General features: G+C 44.4%; 1 protein-coding gene across 1 annotated transcript in view; it reads left to right on the top strand.

Annotated features, from left to right (window-relative positions):
- dnajc5b (DnaJ (Hsp40) homolog, subfamily C, member 5 beta) overlaps positions 1-7,810 on the top strand; it is a 75,627-nt gene extending 67,817 nt beyond the window's left edge. The window contains exon 6 of the mRNA XM_070875501.1: positions 6,312-7,810. Within this exon, the coding sequence (XP_070731602.1) occupies positions 6,312-6,406 (95 nt within the window). The 3' untranslated portion in view covers positions 6,407-7,810. The remainder of the gene's footprint in view (positions 1-6,311) is intronic.
- The last annotated feature ends 13,132 nt before the right edge of the window (positions 7,811-20,942 follow it).

The raw sequence follows: 20,942 nt of genomic DNA, 5'->3' as shown, positions 1-20,942 counted from the left end.
GGGCATCTGCTGCACTAACCTGCGCCGATTTCTTTAACTCTCCGCAAAGGTTTTCTCGAGTGGCCACATATGCTGGCCTAAGTAGAAATGGAGCAACTATTAGCTGGCCAAAGTTGCCTAAATGGCCAGAATTGGATGGTAACACCCACTTTTGAGCAAAAAAAAACTTACCTTAAAAAAAGCATAACTAAGTCAGTTACGCTGGTGCAAATTGATTGGGAAAACTGGGGATTTTTAAAGTTAGGCCAGAAAAAGCAGCCTACTCCAAAAAAAAATGGAGCAAATACTGAGGAATATTGAGCCCATATATAATCTCTTTCTTTGACTCGGTGTCAATTTCTGTCTGAATTCACCATGTGTGTCACCGTGCAGCATCTGGTGTTTCTGTTGCCTTGTGCATCTGGTGGCCATCTGCAGTTTATTTTGTGTTTTCTGTGAAACGCCTTGAGATGCTTTTCTATGTTAAAGGTGCTATACAAATGCAAGCTGTTGTTAAAGATAATGAAATATTGCAGTGAATGTGATATGTGGGAATTCAAAGCATTTGGAATCTCTTCACCAATGGATGCGTCTTGATAAATCTGCTGTCCTGTTACTTATCGGTCACATCTTACTGTTGAATGGAAGACTGTCAGCTTATTTTTAGAAGTTAAGCTTTTATACTTTATTTAGCTTTCATTTACAACTGGTTCATGGAATTTACTTCTCAGCACTTTCTATTCTTCAAAAAAACCAACACTGCCAGTGCCAGAGCTGTGAATGGCAAGTTCTGATTTCTAAGTATAAAAGACTGTTTGGATAATTCTGTATAAGGGACAAAAATTGATGACTTATTAACTAGCCATGTTTGTGGTTCTGGAAGGATCAGAAACCTAGAAATAAGCAGGAGTGGAGTAGATAAACGGCAGAAAGCAACGGTTTATTTAAGGTAAACTGCGAACCAGATGCACATGGCAACAGAAACATTATTGTTTGTTTCATTCAAAATTAGTCTTTCATGTGTATTCTGTTTACAATATATTTGATTCTAAAAATCTTGAGATTTTAAATTAGGCAGCACTAAGTATTTAGTTCATTTTAGGAAAATTTCCTGATGCAGCTATTGGGCTCAATTTTCCCCAAGTCCGTTTTCTGGCGTATTGACAGAGTTATGCCTGTTTTTCTAGGCCAGAAATGCGGCAGAAATATTTTGCCAAAGTTTCCCCGATGTATAATTCGAATGTGGCCGCTCGCAGGTGGCGTCCAGTCACCTTGGGGGTGGAGCTTGCTGTCTGCGCCAAAAAACAAAACCGCACCTTCTGCGCATGCGCGGGGGAAAAAAGTTACATTTTTGACATTGTTCCAATGGACGCGCATGCTCAGTACAGCTCGGCCATTTTTAAAGAGCCAATTGTGTGTGTGAGAAGGAGTGCTATGAAAGCATTGGCAAAATCATAGCTGGAGCAGTACAAGATGCAACACAGTGCAAGGACTAAGAATTTCTTACAGGATGAAGTGGAGGCACTAGTTACTGTGATTGAGAACAGATGGCAGGAGCTGGACACCAGCAGAGGTCACATAAAAGTTCCACCCAAAGAAATGAAGAAACGCTGGAACCAAGTTGCAGAAGATTACTGCGCAGTGGTGACCACCATGAGATCTGGAGGCCAATGTAAAAAGAAATGGCAGGACCTTGGTCAAGTAGTTAGTGTAAGTAATATTTTGATTTATTCAATGGAATTGCATTTGCAACTGTAAATGTGACCAGCCGTATATGTCCCACCAGCAGTAAGACACCCTCTCTAAAAAGATGCATTTTCATCTTTGCAGAGGAAGGTGGCACATAATTAAAGGGAACGAACTCGAACAGAAGGAGGCCCGGCAAATCTGCACCCACTGACACCCGTGGAAGAGAGGGTTGCTGCTTTGATGAGTCCTGCCTGGAAAAAAGCAATCAGTACTGCACAAGCTGGGCCCACACTCGAGGGAAAGGGCAAGTCCTGCAAATTCACCATGGTACTTCAAATCAGCCTGCTGTTTGGCCTGCGATGTGTGAGCCTAATAATCATGCCACCCACCCTGCCCCCTCCTCTGCTGCTAACCATTTGATTGTTCTGTTATATTTTGCAGAACTTGAGGCCAACCCTGACAATGCAGAAGATTCAGACGAGGATGAGATTGAAGAGGAGAACATCTTCCAATCCAACCCTCCAGACCAAGAACATGGGGGGAGGGAGAGGGGATGGAGCTGGTTGAAGCTCCCACTGTTGTACTGACTTTGGAGGAGGTGCAGCTCATGGAGGTGACAGCCTGTTCCGTGACTAGTGGTTTGAGTGTTGGTGGGACATTCCATGGTTTCACACCTTCCGAGGTTGCGGTGCAGCGAGGCACACCCAGAGCCCCACCTTCCGAGGTTGCGGGTCCCAGTGGTGTAGTGCAGCGAGGCACACCCAGGGCCCCACTGTCCTAGGCTGTGGGTCCCCAGTGTTGGGGTGCGAGCCACGCCCGTGGGAAGGAGGGGAAGGAGAGCTCGACCGCGCTCTCCTGAGGTGCAGGACCCAACAGATGTGGTTCAGATGATGTCATTGAGTGCAGAGAGCTACATGAAAGTGTTATATCTGCCATGTTTCAGCAGCAGCCAGAAGGGCAGAGCTGGCTACTGGGTGACAAAGGGTACGGCCTCGCCACCTGGCTCATGACGCCCGTACGCGTAACCCAGATGGAAGCTGACCGTCAATACACCATGTCTCACATTGCGACGCGCAGCATCATTGAGAGGACCATTGGCATCTTGAAACAGCGTTTCTGATGCCTGGACCATTCCAGAGGCTGCTTGCTGTACTCCCCTGAGATTTTCGGTCAGTTCACTGTTGTGTGCTACATGCTGCATAACTTAACCATCATGAGGCAGCAGCACCACCTGCGGTGAGAGTGGCTGATGATAATGATGTGGAAGATGCAGGTGACGAGCAGGTGGTGGAGGAGGGTGAAGACACAAAAAGCAGCCAAGACTGTTGGGGGAAAAAGTTTGAAATTCCTCTTAACTTTTGAAACAAATTTCTAACAGTTGTATACTAAAGTAAACACACTAGAAAGAGGGAGTTCACTAAAACACACTTGCCCCAAATAGCTGAAAGGGAACAAAGTTCCCACAGTGGTTTGATGGAAAAACAAATCACCCAGCATAGACTACCAGGATAAATTTACTGTCACAGCATTTATAAAATGTCATCATCTGTACAGTGAGGGACTTGCTGCTTTATGGAAGGTTTTGCAATATCTTGGGCAGCCTGCCACACTGCCTTTCTATTTTTAAATGTTGAAAAGAGATAACTTATAATCATCTCCTTATAATCATCCTAAATTTCAATGGCATTCAGAGGCCAATCATCAGAGCTCCATGTACAAGTCTGAGTAAGTATGCACAGAGCTCTGCTCTCCCTGCTCAATAGCAACGAAAGTGAGTGGTGTGACTATGGCTGCATTGCGTGCGGCGGCCCGGTCTGGAACTCGATGCAGTCCCAGGCCTACAAGACCATCAGCAGGCCGGGGCCATTAAAGGGAGCAACGTGCAGCGGCATGCCACTGCAGGGAGCAGTGCGTATTGCTGCAGGAGGGCGACAGCTGTAAAGAGAGCCACTGAATTTGATGTCGCCGAAATCCAGGTCACTGATTGCAGTGCAGGCAAGGTCGGGGTGAGGGAGCGGTAAGAGTTCGTAGAGGGATGTGATCGGGGCCCAGGAGAGACGTGAGTTTGGGGCCCAGAAGAGGCGAGAGCGCAGGGGCAGCACGGGCCAGCCCACACTGCACTATGTGTGCGCACTAGATCTGTGCAGCAGAGCTGGTCTCCAGTTGTCTTTGTTTATCCTTGCACTGGACCAAGACCTAGTTCTGTCAAGCCCGTGTGGTGGCTGATGTGCAACGGCCATCACACGTTAAAAAAATCCACACACAGGCATCTTCCACCCTTCGAGATGTAATTCGGGACTGGAATATTAGGTTCTTCATTGAAACACCTGTGAACTCGTCCCTTTTTGGCGTGGAAGCAAGTCATCCTCGATACGAGGGACTGCCTATGATTGCTTGCACTGCTTTTATAGATACCCCTAATTTTGCTGTCCACAATACATAGAAGTGGAGCATTAGCATGAATAAGGCTGATCAGATTTTCTTTTGTTCGCTCTTTCAGAATGACATTTGTGTCACCAGCTTACTATTTTCAAGTTGTATATTATTTTATCCCCTCCCCCACCCCCTTCACACTCACCCTGGAAAAAGGGACTTGACTGAAGTATAATTTCACAGGAGCTGGCAATCCCCATTCCCAGTATCTATTCTTCATGTCTGAGTCTAAACAGTGTATTACAGCAGGTATTCTAACATGAGGGCATCACTGCAAAGCCCAGTCATGTCCTCACCCAACGTACACTCACAGTTTCCAGCAGGGGTTATTGAACAGTGATCAGGAGTAGGAATTTCTTCTTGGAACAGTCCAAACTTTGAACCTGGGAATTTGGTGGTCTGCATCTAATCAGATGATGATGATCATCATCTTAGGCAGTCCCTTGGAATCTAAAAATGAGTCCTTAGGTGACTGAACAGTCCAATATGAGAACCACAGTCACAGGTGGGACAGCCGTTGAGGGAAAGGGTGGGTGGGACTGGTTTGCCGCACGCTCTTTCCACTGCCTGCGCTTGATTTCTGCATGCTCTCGGCGATGAGACTCGAGGTGTGCAGCGCCCTCCCGGATGCACTTCCTCCACTTAGGGCGGTCTTTGGCCAGGGATTCCCAGGTGTCGTTGGGGATGTTGCACTTTATCAGGGAGGCTTTGAAGGTGTCCTTGAAACATTTCCTCTGCCCACCTTTGGTTCATTTGCCGTGAAGGAGTTCCGAGTAGAGCGCTTGCTTTGTGAGTCTCGTGTCTTGTATGTGAACAATGTGGCCTGCCCAGCAGAGCTGATCGAGTGTGGTCAGTGCTTCAATGCTGGGGATGTTGGCCTGGTTGAGGATGCTAACGTTGGTGTGCCTGTCCTCCCAGGGGATTTGCAGGATCTTGCGGAGACATCGCTGGTGGTATTTCTCCAGCGACTTGAAGTGTCTACTGTACATGGTCCATGTCTCTGAGCCATACAGCAGGGCGGGTATTACAACAGCCATGTAGACCATGAGCTTGGTGGCAGATCTGAGGGCCTGGTCTTCGACCACTCTTTTCCTCAGGTGGCCGAAGGCTGCACTGACGCTCTGGAGGCGGTGTTGTCAATGTCTGCCCTTGTTGATAAGAGGCTCCCAAGGTATAGGAAATGGTCCACGTTGTCCAGGGCCGCGCCGTGGATTTTGATGACTGGGCGGCAGTGCTGTGCAGTGGGGACAGGTTGGTGGAGGACCTTTGTCTTACGGATATTTAGTGTAAGGCCCATGCTTTCGTACGCCTCAGTGAATATGTTGATGAATTTACTTGGTGAGTCATGTGAGCAAGCCAAGTAATGTATTTTTAAAGAGGCACCATCTAAAGATAGCGACTACTGTGCGGAGCTTATCATATTCATTCCGCTGGAGACGTGTATCATAGTGTTTAACTGATCATGTTTCACTCTCCTGAAAATCTATTTGCATTTAAATTCTGTTTTCTAATTCATTTTGTATAAGGACCCCTTGAAAACAGTGCCCTTGTTGATTCTGACACCGCATAGTGCTACAATTGATTTTCATTTACTTTGAAACAGGTGGGAATTTCCAAAATAGGAAACAACATTCCATTCTACTATATACAGTTCACTCAGCGCTAATACCAGGGAATGTTTCTTCAGCTGCCTCCCTTGCTGAAATAGATTCTGTCAATGGTTTAGCAGTGAATCATCCTTTGAATACTTGCAGTACTCTCTGCACTGTATATCATTTGAGTGCACAGTAAAAGGATGACTTATTTTGATACAATGCAAACTCACATTAATATGTACATCAACAACAGAATATTAATTCTTGCTAGAATTTAATTTGGTCTTGTTTCCAGGAAGTGAAATTAATTAATTATGGATCACTAATGTTCTGTTTTTTGGGGAACAACGGGGCATAAATTCAACATTGTTGCACCATAAAAAGAGTGCAAAAATAATCAATTTGCTGGTTGATCAGAAGGACTGGATTATGTTGAAACAAACGTGAAGCTCACAGTAAATAAATCAACAATTGGTGTGTATGCTCTTCCAAAGCTTTGTTTGATATAATGATATCAGATTGTATCTTTTTTGGCTTCAGAACAATATGTTGAAGCACAGCCAAACAGCATTTTAATGCGCTGATTCCTTATTACGTGTTGTTTTGTTGTTGCAGATGGAGAGACACCGATCGTGCTTCAGCCTACAAATGCAAATGAAAAAACTCAGCTTATTGGTGATGGCCGACGTAGCTACAACACAGATGGGTAGAATTTAAGAGAGTAGGAAGTTGAGCTGAAATTCCAGGCAATCTTTACAATGTGGACATGCCATGGAGAGAGGTTGCATTTTTAATTTGGAAAATGAAGCCATCAACTACTCATCTTGACATTACTTAAAGGACCATCGTCAATTGTACCCACAACTGTAAAGCAGTTTGAAAAGCTATCTATAAGCAGAGTCCAATATTGCTTTATTGCTCTAAATACTTCAAAATCAAATCTCTGCCTTTTCTCACTTTACCTTATAACATCATCTGGAAACAAGCATTCAATTATTTAAACACTTCTGGTGATTATTGTGTTTAATATACTTTTCCCCCTCATATGTTGTCATATTTTGTATACTGTGTAAACAAATTGCACCTTTTTGGATAAGCAGATGTATTTTATTAAATAGACTCCAACTAACGTGAGGCTGGGAATGAAAATGAACTCCTTCCTCCCACTTTACTAGCTATTTGTTGGCCCAACAATAAGAAAGTTAGAAATCATAGAATGGTTACAGCACAGAAGGAGGCCCATCGAGCCCATGCCAGCTCTCTGCAAGAGCACTTCAGCTAGTCCCACTCCCCTGTCCTTTCCCTGTAGCCCTGCAATTTTTTTCCTTCAGGTACTTATCCAATTCCCTTTTGAAAGCCACGATTGAGCCGCCTCCACCACCCTTTAAGGCAGTGCATTCCAGATCCTAACCACTCGCTGAGTAAAACGTTTTCCCTCATGTTGCCTTTGTTTTCTTTTGCCAATCATCTTGAATCTGTGTCCTCTGGTTCTCGACCCTTCCGCCAATGGGAACAGTTTCTCTCTATCTACTCTGTCTAGACCCCTCATGATTTTGAATACCTCTATTAAATTGCCTCTCAACCTTCTCTGCTCTAAGGAGAACAACCCCAGCTTCACTAGTCTATCACATAACTGAAATCCCTCATCCCTGGAATCATTCTCATAAACCTTTTCTGCACCCTTTTCTGCAAATGAATCTTTCGCTACTAAATATTGTAGAAGTTCTGCTGCTTGCTACTGCATTCTTTGTGATTGGGATATTGGCACTGCACCTCTGAAAATAATAGACTGACTGACTTGGTTACAGCCGTAACACAAGGACTGGGAGGAGTAAGACCAACACTTTAATCATTTATAGATTGGAAGCTCTTTGTGAAGTACAAATGAACTGTGCTAGAGATTTTAGCAAGGTTTCTCAGGTCAAAAAAAAATTAAAAGGATTTGTGCAGATGCAGAATAGGAATTATTTGATATGCCTTTGGAGCAGAGAATATAATGTATTTACGACCTATCTCAACCATAACCTCAGTTCAGTCTTCAATATTTCAGCTCTTTGATTACTGGGTTCCCTTTCATAGCTTTCATAAGATGCACATTTCTCTAATAACCAACATGACAGTATACAATAGAATAGAGAAATATTCAAAACCATAGAAAATGTTGTAATTCCCTGCATTCTTGGATAAATTCAGGAGCAAACTGTAATTTTGTAGTTTATTTTGGTATTAACATCTTCATTCAGTGCTCAGACTTAAAATGCATCTGCTTTTCACTCTTTCATGGACTAGATTTAAATATATTTATATTCTATTGAATTATCATTCAATCCTGCATCTTGTAAAGAGATATTTCTGTGCTTACTTATATCTTTCCATCGCAACGTATCTTGCTTTATAATCGATGGTTAAAGAAAGTCTTGAAACAGACATTTAAGGAGTAATTTACTAACTTGGTGTCCCTGGTAGGGAGCTTCACACCCACTGACTCCAAAAGCACATATTAGGAATTTCAGAATGCACTGTGCCGGATTTTACAACCACCTCAAGCACAATGTTGTAGAATGTCTCCTTTAATGTAAAGTTTCCTGTCCTGTGATACAATTAAACTCTTCCAGTTGCACTCTACATCAAAGCAATTCTGAATGCAATTCATCATTCATGATGTTACTAGTACAGAAATTTACTAGGCTACATTTTTCATGTACCCCAGGCAGCAAGAAACCTTGCTCGCCACTTGTACATATTGGAATTTCTGTCCATTGAAATTGTACTGATGAGTGGGGACGCTCCCCACCTCAAGTATTCAGAAAATGCAGCCTGTTTCTGCCTCTAAACGCGAAGCAGAGTAACCATGTGTGTGCATATCTCTCCCTTTATAACTTTTTGGATTGTTGGACAATTCTATTCCTTCCTGTTTAAAAACAAAGAATATTGTCTTCGACATCTTCTATCCTTCTTGTGTAACTAAAGATTGTTAAATAGCAACATCAAATATGTTTAAAAAAAAATACAGGAATGTTTTCTGAAGGCAAATATGACACAACTTGTCTGTAGATTTCATTTTAGAATATGAAACAGATTAATTTTGCACAAAGGGATTTTCTGTCTATAATTTTAAAAATGAACTGTTTAAAAATTAGCAATTGATTTGTATAGTTTACTTATTTTCTTCAAACAATATTATAAGTTGCTGCAGTTAATGTATCAAGTTCATCTGTGTGTGATGCTACTTGTATTTTGCTGTTACTTGTAAAGTCGTCATCATAGGCAGTCCCTCGGAATCGAGGAAGACTTGCTTCTTAGGTGGCTGTACAAGAACCACAGTCTCTGTCACAGATGGGGCAGATAGTCATTGAGGGAAGGGGTGGGTGGGACTTGTTTGCCGCACGCTCTTTCCGCTGCATGCGCTTGATTTCTGCATGCTCTCGGCGACGAGACTCGAGGTGCTCAGCGCCCTCTCGGATGCGCTTCCTCCACTTTGGGCGGTCTTTGACCAGGGTCTCCCAGGTGTCAGTGGGGATGTTGCACTTTATCAAGGAGGCTTTGAGGGTGTCCTTGTAACGTTTCCACTGCCCACCTTTGGCTCGTTTGCCATGAAGGAGTTCCGAGTAGAGCGCTTGCTTTGGGAGTCTCGTGTCTGGCATGCGAACTACATGGCCTGCCCAGCAGAGCTGATCAAGTGTGGTCAGTGCTTCGATGCTGGGGATGTTGGCCTGGTCGAGGACACTAATGTTGATGCGTCTGTCCTCCCAAGGGATTTGTAAAGACCAAAGCCCTGGTTAACCACTTTCCTTTGTTCAGCCTATTGTGGGAATATTGTCTGTTCATTGAAGTTAAATCAATTGTGAAGAAAGTGTGAATTTGTAGTTTTGGAAATTTTAATGCTAGACCAATTCATATTGCAGGCAGCTTCAGGTGTTCTCTGTTGTTAGTTGCTACCTTTAGCCACTGTACTTGCCTGACTACTTGCCTTCACTTCTTTGGTATTTACCCATCACAATATGATACAAAGTACAGATAATGCGAATGAGAAACAAATGGAAACAGAAGAAAACAATATTAATTTTCTGATATGTAAATGTAAAATACAGTTCTCAGAAATGCAAGCATACTACACAACTAAATATTTGTTAGTGGATATTAGTATGTTGTTACCATCCCACCCACTTGCTGTGAATTCAGAGCATTAAAAATTGGGAAAGACTGGTAAGTTCTGTGAAAGAACCTTCTATGCTGCATGCACTACACCTAAACCTGCTGAGGATGACAAAGGACCAATCAACATTTCTTTTACCTTTGTATTTCATGTTTACCTAAACGTTTCTTTATGTTCTGTTTGACAAATGAATATAAACTCAAACTGTGAGGAAAGACAAAATACAGTATTTGAATGAGAAAACTAATATGTATGGTTGCACTGGAGCTAAACAAAATAAAAAATTGAAAAAGTGATAAAAGTGTTTGCAAAGTGTCTGCAATCAGAAAAATGATTTCATATATATGTTTTGTGTATACATTTACCTATGTGAAAGAATCAGCATGTTATTAAAAAGTGTACTGTTCTAAACAAAGGCCTACACTTTCTGAATGCTGACTAGAAGTCTACTATTTCAATACCTACTCTTTTTGGTTATATTATAGAGCAGCTTCATGCAACAGGAGCACATATTGAGATTTGGTTATATTATAGAGCAGTTTCATGCAACAGGAGCACATATTGAGATTTGGTTATATTATAGAGCAGCTTCATGCAACAGGAGCACATATTGAGATTTGGTTATATTATAGAGCAGTTTCATGCAACAGGAGCACATATTGAGATTTGGATGTGAAGATCACTGGGCTGTGCACAATTTTCTTACCCTTAACATTAATGGATGAATAATTCTACAGATCCTATTGATTTGCATCTCATATTCGTATTATGAGATCCTGATGCACAAAGCTCTACACTGGGAGAGCAAAATTGTGAAATCTGCTTTCAAGTCTCCTCTTTTAGGTCATTTTGCACCACACACTGATTCTCCAATTAGGGATGATATGACATAACTATCCTCCCATTTTGTAAGAAATCATGAATCCGAAGAAATTTCAAATTATAAAAGAAACAATGATTTTATAAAAGTAGGTATGCCAGCACAGCAGATGGGGCAAGCTGATGAGACAGGAGAAATTCCAACCACATCAGTTAAGAACTACACAGAGAGCTAAGGTCATTACGAGGTCAGGACATGAAAAACACCTTCAAGCAGGCATAACTAAACTAATAAGGAAGGTGGCAAGGAGCTGTAAAATAAACAACTGTCTATGAAAGTGTAACAGAGATAAGGAAGACGATGACCTCATGAGGATGGGAGGGTGCTGTCATATGTACTCACTCCCCTGTAATTGGACAATTGAATGGGTAAAAATATGATTGACGCCAGGTATCCATTGGCCCATCGATATAAGGTATATAAACAGGCAGCTGAGAGAAACAGACAGTCTGAAGAGAGAGTTACCTCTGAGGTGGACCTCATATTGGTTTTGGCCTAACATCTCCGCCAGCTCGGATCTGTTCCAAGACCACCGTTCTGTTTCAGCTTGCCCCATCTGCTGTGCTGGCATACCTACTTTTATAAAATCATTGTTTCTTTTATAATTTGAAATTTCTTCGGATTCATGATTTCTTACAAAATGGGAGGATAGTTATGTCATATCATATTGGTTTTGGCCTAACATCTCCGCCAGCTCGGATCTGTTCCAAGACCGCCGTTCTGTTTCAATATCCGTCCGTTCCGTTCAGGGCCGTAAATCGTTCTCATCATCTGTCACAGGTTGTATGTCTACTACAAGTTGAACCTCTCTTATCTGGAACCCTTGGGACCTGACCTGTTCCGGATAAGGGATTTTTCCGGACGTGGTTGGGATCACGTTAAATTGGATGGTACGGGTACTGAGCAAGGGGATATTAGGGCTGGCTGGCTCGGGGCTGGGAGTGCGTCAGAGAAATCATGGGGGGCGGGGGGGGGGGGGGGGGGGGACGATGGATCACGGGGTCAGGCCAGCGATTGCAGGAATCGGCAGTGAGGAAGGACTTCAATTTGTTTATGTCGGAATTCTGCGCATGCGTCACCTGATGGCCGGGAATGGTTCCGGATGAGGGGTGGTTCTGGATAAGGGAGTTCCGGATAAGGGAGGTTCAACCTCTATATCGTTCTTAATCGCGTGTTGTATCTGAAAACTGCCGCTCCTTACTAAAACGCCTTATAACCTTAAACGCCTAAAACCCTTTGGGTAATCTGTGTGTGATGTTTGATCCTAATCTTACAACTTGCTGATCCATGTGACTGTTAGCATTGTCCATATCTTCTGCAGTCCATGCTATCTTACAAACTCCATTGGTACTCAGTTACTTTGTGAATAAAAGCCACAAATAAAAGTTACTTCTCTTTGTGGAAGATGCTCTTTTCATCTCTGAAACATTGCCGGTTTGGGCCTCTAGGTCTCTCCCTCTGCCACCAAAATCCTAATCTATACTTTCATCAGCACTAGAATTTATATTTCAAATGCTCTCTTCACTGGCCTACAACTTCCTACAACCTTCACAAACTCCAGCTAATTCAGAACTTCAGAGCCCAAAATCTCTCATACAATCTCCTATACCCATCATCCCTGTTCTGGTCAAGCTTACTAGGTCCCTGTCCCCAGTGCATTGACTTCAAGGTGCTTGTCCTCATTTTCAAATCCCTCCACAGTTCCACCACCTTATCTAACCAATTCTCTCCAACCTGCACCTTCCATTTCTGTGACTCCAGATTATTTCTTGATGGGGTATGCTTGCTCAGCTTTACTATCTGTCATGTATGTATGCTTGGGTTTACTAGCCACCAGGTGTCGCCACTGTTGGAGGTCATTAGGCTGTGCGCACTTGTGTGCGGGCCAGGTATAAAAGGCCAGCCATCTTGTAATGTAATCACTTTGGGCCCTAATAAAGTAGAGCCAGGTTTGTACTTGTTCGGAGTTTACAGTATTCAGTCTATTGAATTATTGCATACACAACATTTGGCGACGAGGTAACAAGAACCTTCGCATGCAAAAATGAGCACAATTGGAATTCTGGAGCGATTTGTGGAGGGAGAAGATTGGACAGACTTTGTAACCCACTTGAATCAGTACTTCGTGGCCAACAAAATGGAGAAAGAGGCAAACGCAGTTCAGCTCTGGGCGGTCCTCCTCATGGCAGTCCAAAAATCTATGGACTCATAAAGAATCTCCTCTCGCCCTTAAGTCCAATGGACAAGGACTATGAAACATTGTGTACTCTGGTATGTGACCATCTCAAACCAGGTAAAGGCATCATTATCTCAAAATATCGATTCTATACGCACGTTCATTCTGAGGGCCAGGATGTATCGGAATTCGTTACCGACCTAGCTGGGCCGTGTAAGTTCGAAACTGCGTTGGCAGACATGCTGTGGGACTTCTTTGTAATCGGCATCAACCACGAGGTAATCCTGCATAAGCTACTAGCAGCGGAGATGCTGGATTTGAGCATGGCCATCACGATTGCCCAATCATGCATGACTACAAAAGCTTAAAGCATATTATTGAAAAATCGGAACTCAGCAAGTACTGTAAACAAGATAGTATTGTCATTTGGCAGAGCTGCATAGGGCAGGGCCTACCCGACTGCGTAAGTGAAACCTGTGGCTGCTCAAAGTCGGCCAACGGGAATGAATCCGGTATCACCATGTTGGCGTTGTGGGGGAAATCATCAGCATCATCAGTGTCGGTTTAAACAGTATATTTGTAAAGGCTGGTCGAGAGTGGGGCATCTCCAATGCATGTATCCGCAATTTTCAATCGCGGACATGGTCAATGAATCTGGACTTTCAATCCCTGACGTGGTCATTGCCACTCCCATCAGATCGGCTACCCAGACCCCAGTCACAACAGACTCAGAACGCTCGCCCAAGGCTGGAGTTGAACTGAGACGTTCAACTTGGGAGCAGAAAGCCCCAGACCACCTCAATTTCTAAAAAGACCGTTACTGATATCTTAAAGGGGGATATTGTCATGTATGTATACTTGGCTTTACTAGCCACCAGGTGGTGCCACTGTTGGAGGTCATTGGGCTGTGCACACAAGCGTGCGGGCCAGGTATAAAAGGCCAGCCATCTTCTAATGTAATCAGTTTGGGCCCTAATAAAATAGCCAGGTTTGTACCTGTTCGGAGTTTACAGTATTCAGTCTATTGAGTTATTGCATACACAACACTATCGGAGGCCTATCTTTCAGCCATTATGTCTCTCCCCCGTGGAACTCTCCCGAAATCATTTTGTCTTGCGACTTTTCTCTCTGCCTTCAAAAGCCTCTTAAAAACAATCTCCTCGATTGGGTTTCCACTCCCGCAAATCTTTCCTTTCTTCTTCTTGGTGCCCTCATCTGAATGCCCTAACTAAGCACTCTGAGATGGTCTTCTGCAGGAAGGGCCTTTATAAATGCAAATTAAGAACAGAAGAAATAGGAGCAGGAGTAGGTCATACGACCTCTCGAGCCTGCTCAGCTATTCAATAAGATCATGTTTGATCTTCTACTTCCACTCCATCTTCCAGTCCTATCCTCATATCCCTTGATTCCCTTAATGTCCAAAAATCTATCAATCTCAGTCTTGAATATACATAATGATTGAACATCCACAGACCTCTGGGGTAGAGAATTACAAAGATTCACCACCCTCTGAGTGAAGACATTTCTCCCCACCTCAGCCCTGAATGGCTGACCCCGTATTCAGAGACTATGACCCCTAGTTCTAAACTCTCCATTCAGGGGAAACAGCATCTTAGCATCTATCCCGTCAAGCCCTTTAAGAATTTTATACACTTCAATGAGACCACTTCTCATTCTTCTAAACTCCAGCGAATGTTCAATATCTACTCAATATCTCCTCATGGGACAACCCTCTCATCCCAGGAATCAATCTCGTGAAGCTTTGTTGCACCCACTCTAAGGCAAGTATATCCTTAGGTAAGGAGACCAAAACTAAACACAGTACTCCATGTGTGGCAAGATCCTGCAAATCCCCTGGGAGGACAGGCGCACCAACATCAGTGTCCTCGTCCAGGCTAACATCCCCAGCATTGAAGCACTGACCACACTTGATCAGATTCGCTGCGCAGGCCACATAGTATCTGAATGGCAGCAGATTAGGAAAAGGGGAGATGCAACGAGACCTGGCTGTCATGATACATCAGTCATTGAAAGTTGACATGCAGGTACAGCAGGCGGTGAATAAGGCAAATGGCATGTTGGCCTTCATAGCCCGGGGATTTGAGTATAGGAGCACGGAAGTCTTACTGCAGTTGTACAGGGCCTTGGTGAGGCCTCACCTGGAATATTGTGTTCAGTTTTGGTCTCCTAATCTGAGGAAGAACATTCTTGCTATTGAGGGAGTGCAGTGAAGGTTCACCGGACTGATTCCAGGGATGGCAGGACTGACATGAGGAGAGACTGAATCGACTGGGTCTGTATTCACTGGAGTTTAGAAGGATGAGAGGGGATTTCATAGTAACATATAAAATTCTGACGGGACTGGACAAGTTAGATGCAGGAAGTATGTTCCCGATGTTGGGGAAGTCCAGAACCAGGGGACACAGTCTAAGGATAAGGGGTAAGCCATTTTTAGCACCGAGATGAGGAGAAACTTCTTCACTCAGAGAGTTGTTAACCTGTGGAATTCTCTACTGCAGAGAATTGTTGATGCCAGTTCGTTGGATATATTTAAGAGGGAGTTAGATATGGCCCTTATGGCTAAAGGGATCAAGGGGTATGGAGAGAAAGCAGGAAAGGGGTACTGAAGTGAATGATCAGCCATGATCTTATTGAATGGTGGTGCAGGCTCGAAGGGCCGAATGGCCTACTCCTGCACCTATTTTCTATGTTTCTATGTTTCGCATGCCAGACATGAGACTCCCTAAGCAAATGCTCTATGTGGAGCTCCTTCCCGGAAAACATGCCAGAGGTGGGTAGCGATACCGTTACAAGGACACCCTCAAAGCCTCCCTGATAAAGTGCGACATCATTACTGACCCCTAGGAGTCCCTGGCCGAAGACCGCCCTAGGTAGAGAAAGTGCATCCGGGAGGGCGTTGAGCTCTTCGAATCTCAGTGCCAAGAGCGTGAAGATGTCAAGCGCAGGCAGTGGAAGGAGCGTGCGGCAAACCAGTCCCCGCCCACCCCTTCCCTTGACGAATGTCTATCCCATCTGTGACATGGTCTGTGGCTCTCGTATTGGACTGTTCAGCCACCAAAGAACTGACTTCAGGAGTGGAAGTAAGTCTTCCTCGCTTCCGAAGGGCTGCCTATGATGATATAATTGCAGCAAGACTTGCTTACTCTTATACTCCAACCCCCTTGCATTAAGGCTAACAAACTATTTGCCTTCCTAATTGCTTGTTGTACCTGCATGTTAACTTTCTGTGCAAGGACACACAAATCCCTCTGCATACCAACATTTACTCGTCTCTCGCCTTTTAAAAAATATTCTGCTTTTCTATTCCTCCGCCAAAGTGGATAATTTCACATTTCCCCACATTATGCTCCATCTGTCACCTTCTTGCCCATTCACTTAACCTGTCTATATCCCTTTGCAGCCTCTTTGCGTTCTCCTCACAGCTTACTTTCCCACCTAGCTTTATATTGTCAGCAAACTTGGATACATTACACTTGGTCTCCTCATCTAAGTCATTAGTATAGATTGTAAATAGCTGAGGCCCAAGCACTGATCCTAGCAGCACGCCATTAGTTACAACCTGCCAACCTGAAAATAACCCATTTATTCCTTCTCTCGCTTTTCTGTCCATTAACCAATCCTCAATCTAAGCAAATATATTACTCCCAATCCCATAAACTCTAATCCACTGGACCCCCCTTAGTTTGCCGCACGCTCCTTCCACTGGACCTCCTCGTTAAACCCTCAAAAAAACAAAGATTTGTCAAACACGATTTCATAAAATCGTGTTGACTCTGCCTAATGGAATAATGATTTTCTAAGTGCGCTGTTACCAAGCCCTAATGATAGATTCTAGCATTTTCCCTACTGCTAGTATCAGGCTTACTGGTCTATAGTTCCCAGTTTTCTCTCTCAACAGTGATTACACTCCAAAAATACTTAATTGGCTGTAAATGGCTATATAAAATGCCAGTCTTTCTTTCTTTCTCCCTCCTTTTTTGAATAGTGGGGTTAGATTTGCAAACTTCCAATACATGGGGACCATTCTAAAATCTAGGGAATTCTGAAAGATCAAAATCAATGCATCCACTAACTCTGCTGCCACCTATTTTAAAACCCTAGGATGTAGGCCATTAGGTCCAATGGATATAATGGACTTTTAGTCGCATTAATTTCTCTAGTACATTTTCTTTACTAATATTAATTACTTTAAATTCCTCACTCTCATTAAACTCTTGGTTCCCCACTGTTTATTTTGTCTTCTACTGTGGAACAGATACAAAATATTTGTTTGACATCTCTGACATTTCCTTAGTCCACATTATAATTTCTCCTGTCTCTGCCTCTAAGGGACCCTATTTCTTGCTAGTTTACTCTTACATTAAGGGGGGAGGGTGAACAGCTAGAGGTCCTGGTCCATATTCGTACCAACGACATAGGTAGAAAGAGGGATTATGTCCTGCAGGCATATTTTAGGGAACTGGGAAAGAGATTAAAAAGCAGGACCTCAAAGGTAGTAATCTCTGGATTACTCCCGTGCCACGCACGAGTGAGTATACAATTAGGAGGACAGAGCAGATGAACGCATGGCTGGAGAGATCGTGCAGGAGGGCTTCAGATTCCTGGGGTATTGAGGTTGGTTCTGGTGGTGGTGGGACCTGTACAGGCTGTAAAGGAGGGTTTAAACTAAATTGTCAGGGGGTGGGTACCAGGATGTAGTATAAGAAAGGAGAAACAAAGGACACAAAGGATTGGGAGACAAGGATTCCACTCAAGCAAGAAATAGTCAGTTATTAGGTGGGGTCAGATGAAGAGAAAACAGGATGGTTTAAGATAGGTTTACAATGTATGTATGTGAACACACAAAGCACAGTAAACAAGGTTGGTGAGCTGCAGGCACAAATAACCACATGGGAATATGATGTCGTGGCAAGAACGGAGACGTAGCTCAAAAAAAGGACATGATTGGGTTTGTAATATATCTGGATATAGGGTGTTCAGGAAAGAATGGGAAGGAAAGATAGGAGGTGGTGTGGCAGTATTGGTTGAGAATTTTACCACTGATAGCACAGGATCCTGGCTGGTCCAGGTCCTGATCTGGCGAGCAGTGACGGGTGACCCCTCGCTCTCAAAAGCATCCATAGCCAGAAACAAGTCTGCGGGCTGTGCCATTTCCACCCCAGTAGTGGGCAATGGTAACCGACTGAGGGCATCAGCACAGTTCTCCGTGCCTGGTCTGTGGCGGATAACATAGTCATAGGCGGACAATGTTAGTGCCCATCTTTGGATGCGGGACGAAGCATTGGTGTTTATACCTTTGCTCTCTGAAAACAGTGAAATGAGCGGTTTGAGGTCGCTTTCAAGCTCAAACCGAAGTCCAAATAAGTATTGGTACATTTCCTTAATCCCATATACACATGCTAACGCCTCTTTCTCGACCATACTGTAGGCTCTTTCAGCCTTAGACAGACTTCTAGATGTGTATGCAACCGGTTGAAGTTTGCCCAATACATTGGTTTGCTGTAACACACAGCCGACCCCGTACGAAGATGCATCACAAGCTAGCACTAATCGTTTACACGGATGATACAGTACAAGCAACTTGTTAGAACAAAGTAGGTTTCTGGCCTTCTCAAAGGCTGTCTTTTGAGATTTACCCCAAACCCAGTCATCACCCTTGCGTAGCAACATGTGCCACGGTTCCAGCAAAGTGCTTAAGCCGGGTAGAAAGTTACCAAAATAGTTGAGGAGTCCCAGGAACGAACGCAGCTCCATCACATTCTGTGGTCTGGGTGCATTCTTGATGGCCTCTGACTTTGAGTCTGTGGGTCTGATGCTGTCTGCCGCAATCTTTCTCCCCAAAAATTCAACCCCTGGTGCGGCGCCAGGAAAACACACTTGGAGCATTTCAGCCTGAGTCCCATTCTGTCTAGTCGACTTAGAACCTCTTCCAGGTTGAGCAGGTGTTCGGTGGTGTCACGACCAGTGATCAGGATGTCGTGTTGAAACAATGGTGCGCGGAACCAATTTCAGCAGACTCTCCATGTTCCTCTGGAAGATGGCAGTAGTTGAGCGAATCCCAAAAGGGCACCTGTGGTATATAAACAGTTCTTTTTGCGTGTTGATGCACGTCAATCTTTTCGAAGATTCAGCCAGCTCTGTGTCATATAGGTGGAGGGGTGGAGGCTAGGTCCAACTTAGTGAACGACATCCCCCCCCCCCCCCCCGCTAACGTTGCGGACAGGTCATCTGCCTTGGGTAGCAGGTACTGGTCTTGTAAAGAGACTCGGTTGATCGTTACCTTGTAGTCTCCACAGATTCTGACCGTGCCATCGCTTTCCGACACCAGAACAATCGGACTGGCCCACTTGTTGAACTCGACTGGTGATATGATTCCCTCTCGTTGAAGTCTATCCAGTTCGATCTCGACTTTCTTCTTCAAAATATATGGAACCGCTCGAGCCTTGTGATGAACGGCCCTTGCATCGGGGACTAGATGGATCTGCACCTTGGCGCCTGTGAAGTTGCTGATGCGTGGTTCAAATAGCGACGGAAACTTGCTCAGCACTTGGACGCACGAGGCATCATCCACTGAAGATAGTGCTTTGATGTCGTCCCAGTTCCATCGAATTTTCTCAGCCAGCTTCTGCGAATAGTGTTGGGCCATCGCCTAGTAATAAATCACGCACAGCTTCATCGTACGATACCTTAACTACCGCACTGCCAATGACTGGTATGAGCTCTTTGGTGTAGGTACACAGCTTTGTCTGAATCGGGCTCAGTTTGGGCCTTTGTGCCTTGTTACCCCACAGTTTCTCAAAAGCCTTCTGGCTCATAATTGACTGACCCGCCCCCGTGTCCAACTCCACTGATACCGGAATATCATTCAATTTGACTTTCAGGATGATAGGAGGTGAAGGTGTGTACCCCATACACTTCTTCCTCGGGTTTCGATCATCCTCTGCCGACTCTGGCACGTGGTGAGTTGCAGCACTCTTGCACATTCGCTGGAGGTGTCCCATTGTTTCGCAGCCTTTGCACAAGTAGTGCTTGAATCGACTTTGATGGGCTCGATGATTACCCCCGCAGCACCAACATGGTGCTAATGGATTTGCATTCACACCCGATGGCGGACTCTGAGTCATCCTAGGTCTTGCAGCTGCAGACGTGTAGGCCCCGCCATATGCAGTTCTGCCTGGTAGCGACATTATTTTATGCACAGTACTTGCCGGTGAGCTTCGATGCTGGGAAGATATTTATCTGGTATTATCGCTCGTGGATGTGAATGCCTGGGCTGTGATGGCCTTGCTCAGGTCTAGGGATTTGACGGACAGCAGCTTGCAAAGAATGACCTCATGACCGATGCCAAGCGTAAAAAAGTCCCGCAGCATTTCCCCTCAAAATCCAGCAAATTCGCAAGTTCCCGCAAGGCATCTCAGGTTGGCGACATAAATCACCACGTCCTGGCCCTCGGAGCGGTGGTGCGTGTAGAAGTGATACCTGGCCATTAAGACGCTCTCCTTCGGCTTGAGGTGGTTCCGAACCAGTATACACAACTCTGTATATGTCTTCTCCGCTGGTTTCTCCGGTGCTAACAGATTTTTGATGAGGCCGTAAATTGTGGACCCACACACGGTGAGGAGAATCACCCTGCGCTTGATCGCTTTATCGTCCCCATCCAGCTCATTGGCCACAAAGTATTGGTCGAGACGCTCAACGAAGGCTTCCCAATCATCACCCTCCAAATCTCTCTAAAATACCAACGGCAGCCATGACTGCATGAAAGTTCGTAATCTGTTACTCGTTGCCAATTGTTAAGTATGGAAGAACTCCACAAGACTGAGTACTGTGAGCTAAAACTTATGTGACCTTAGTCTCTTTAATACAACTCCAGAGTGCCTAAGCAGCATGGCTGACAACCTTTTATACTCCCTTGCACGAGGTGTACAGGTGACCCTAGGGCCTCCAACGGTTGCGCCCTCTGGTGGCAAGTCTTACACAGTTACAATGTTTACATACATAACATCACTCCCC

The sequence above is a fragment of the Pristiophorus japonicus genome, chromosome 1 (genome assembly GCF_044704955.1).
Source record: "Pristiophorus japonicus isolate sPriJap1 chromosome 1, sPriJap1.hap1, whole genome shotgun sequence".
Classification (NCBI taxonomy): domain Eukaryota; kingdom Metazoa; phylum Chordata; class Chondrichthyes; family Pristiophoridae; genus Pristiophorus; species Pristiophorus japonicus.
Note: the sequence above shows the minus strand (reverse complement) of the source record. Positions and strands in the feature narration are given on the sequence as shown.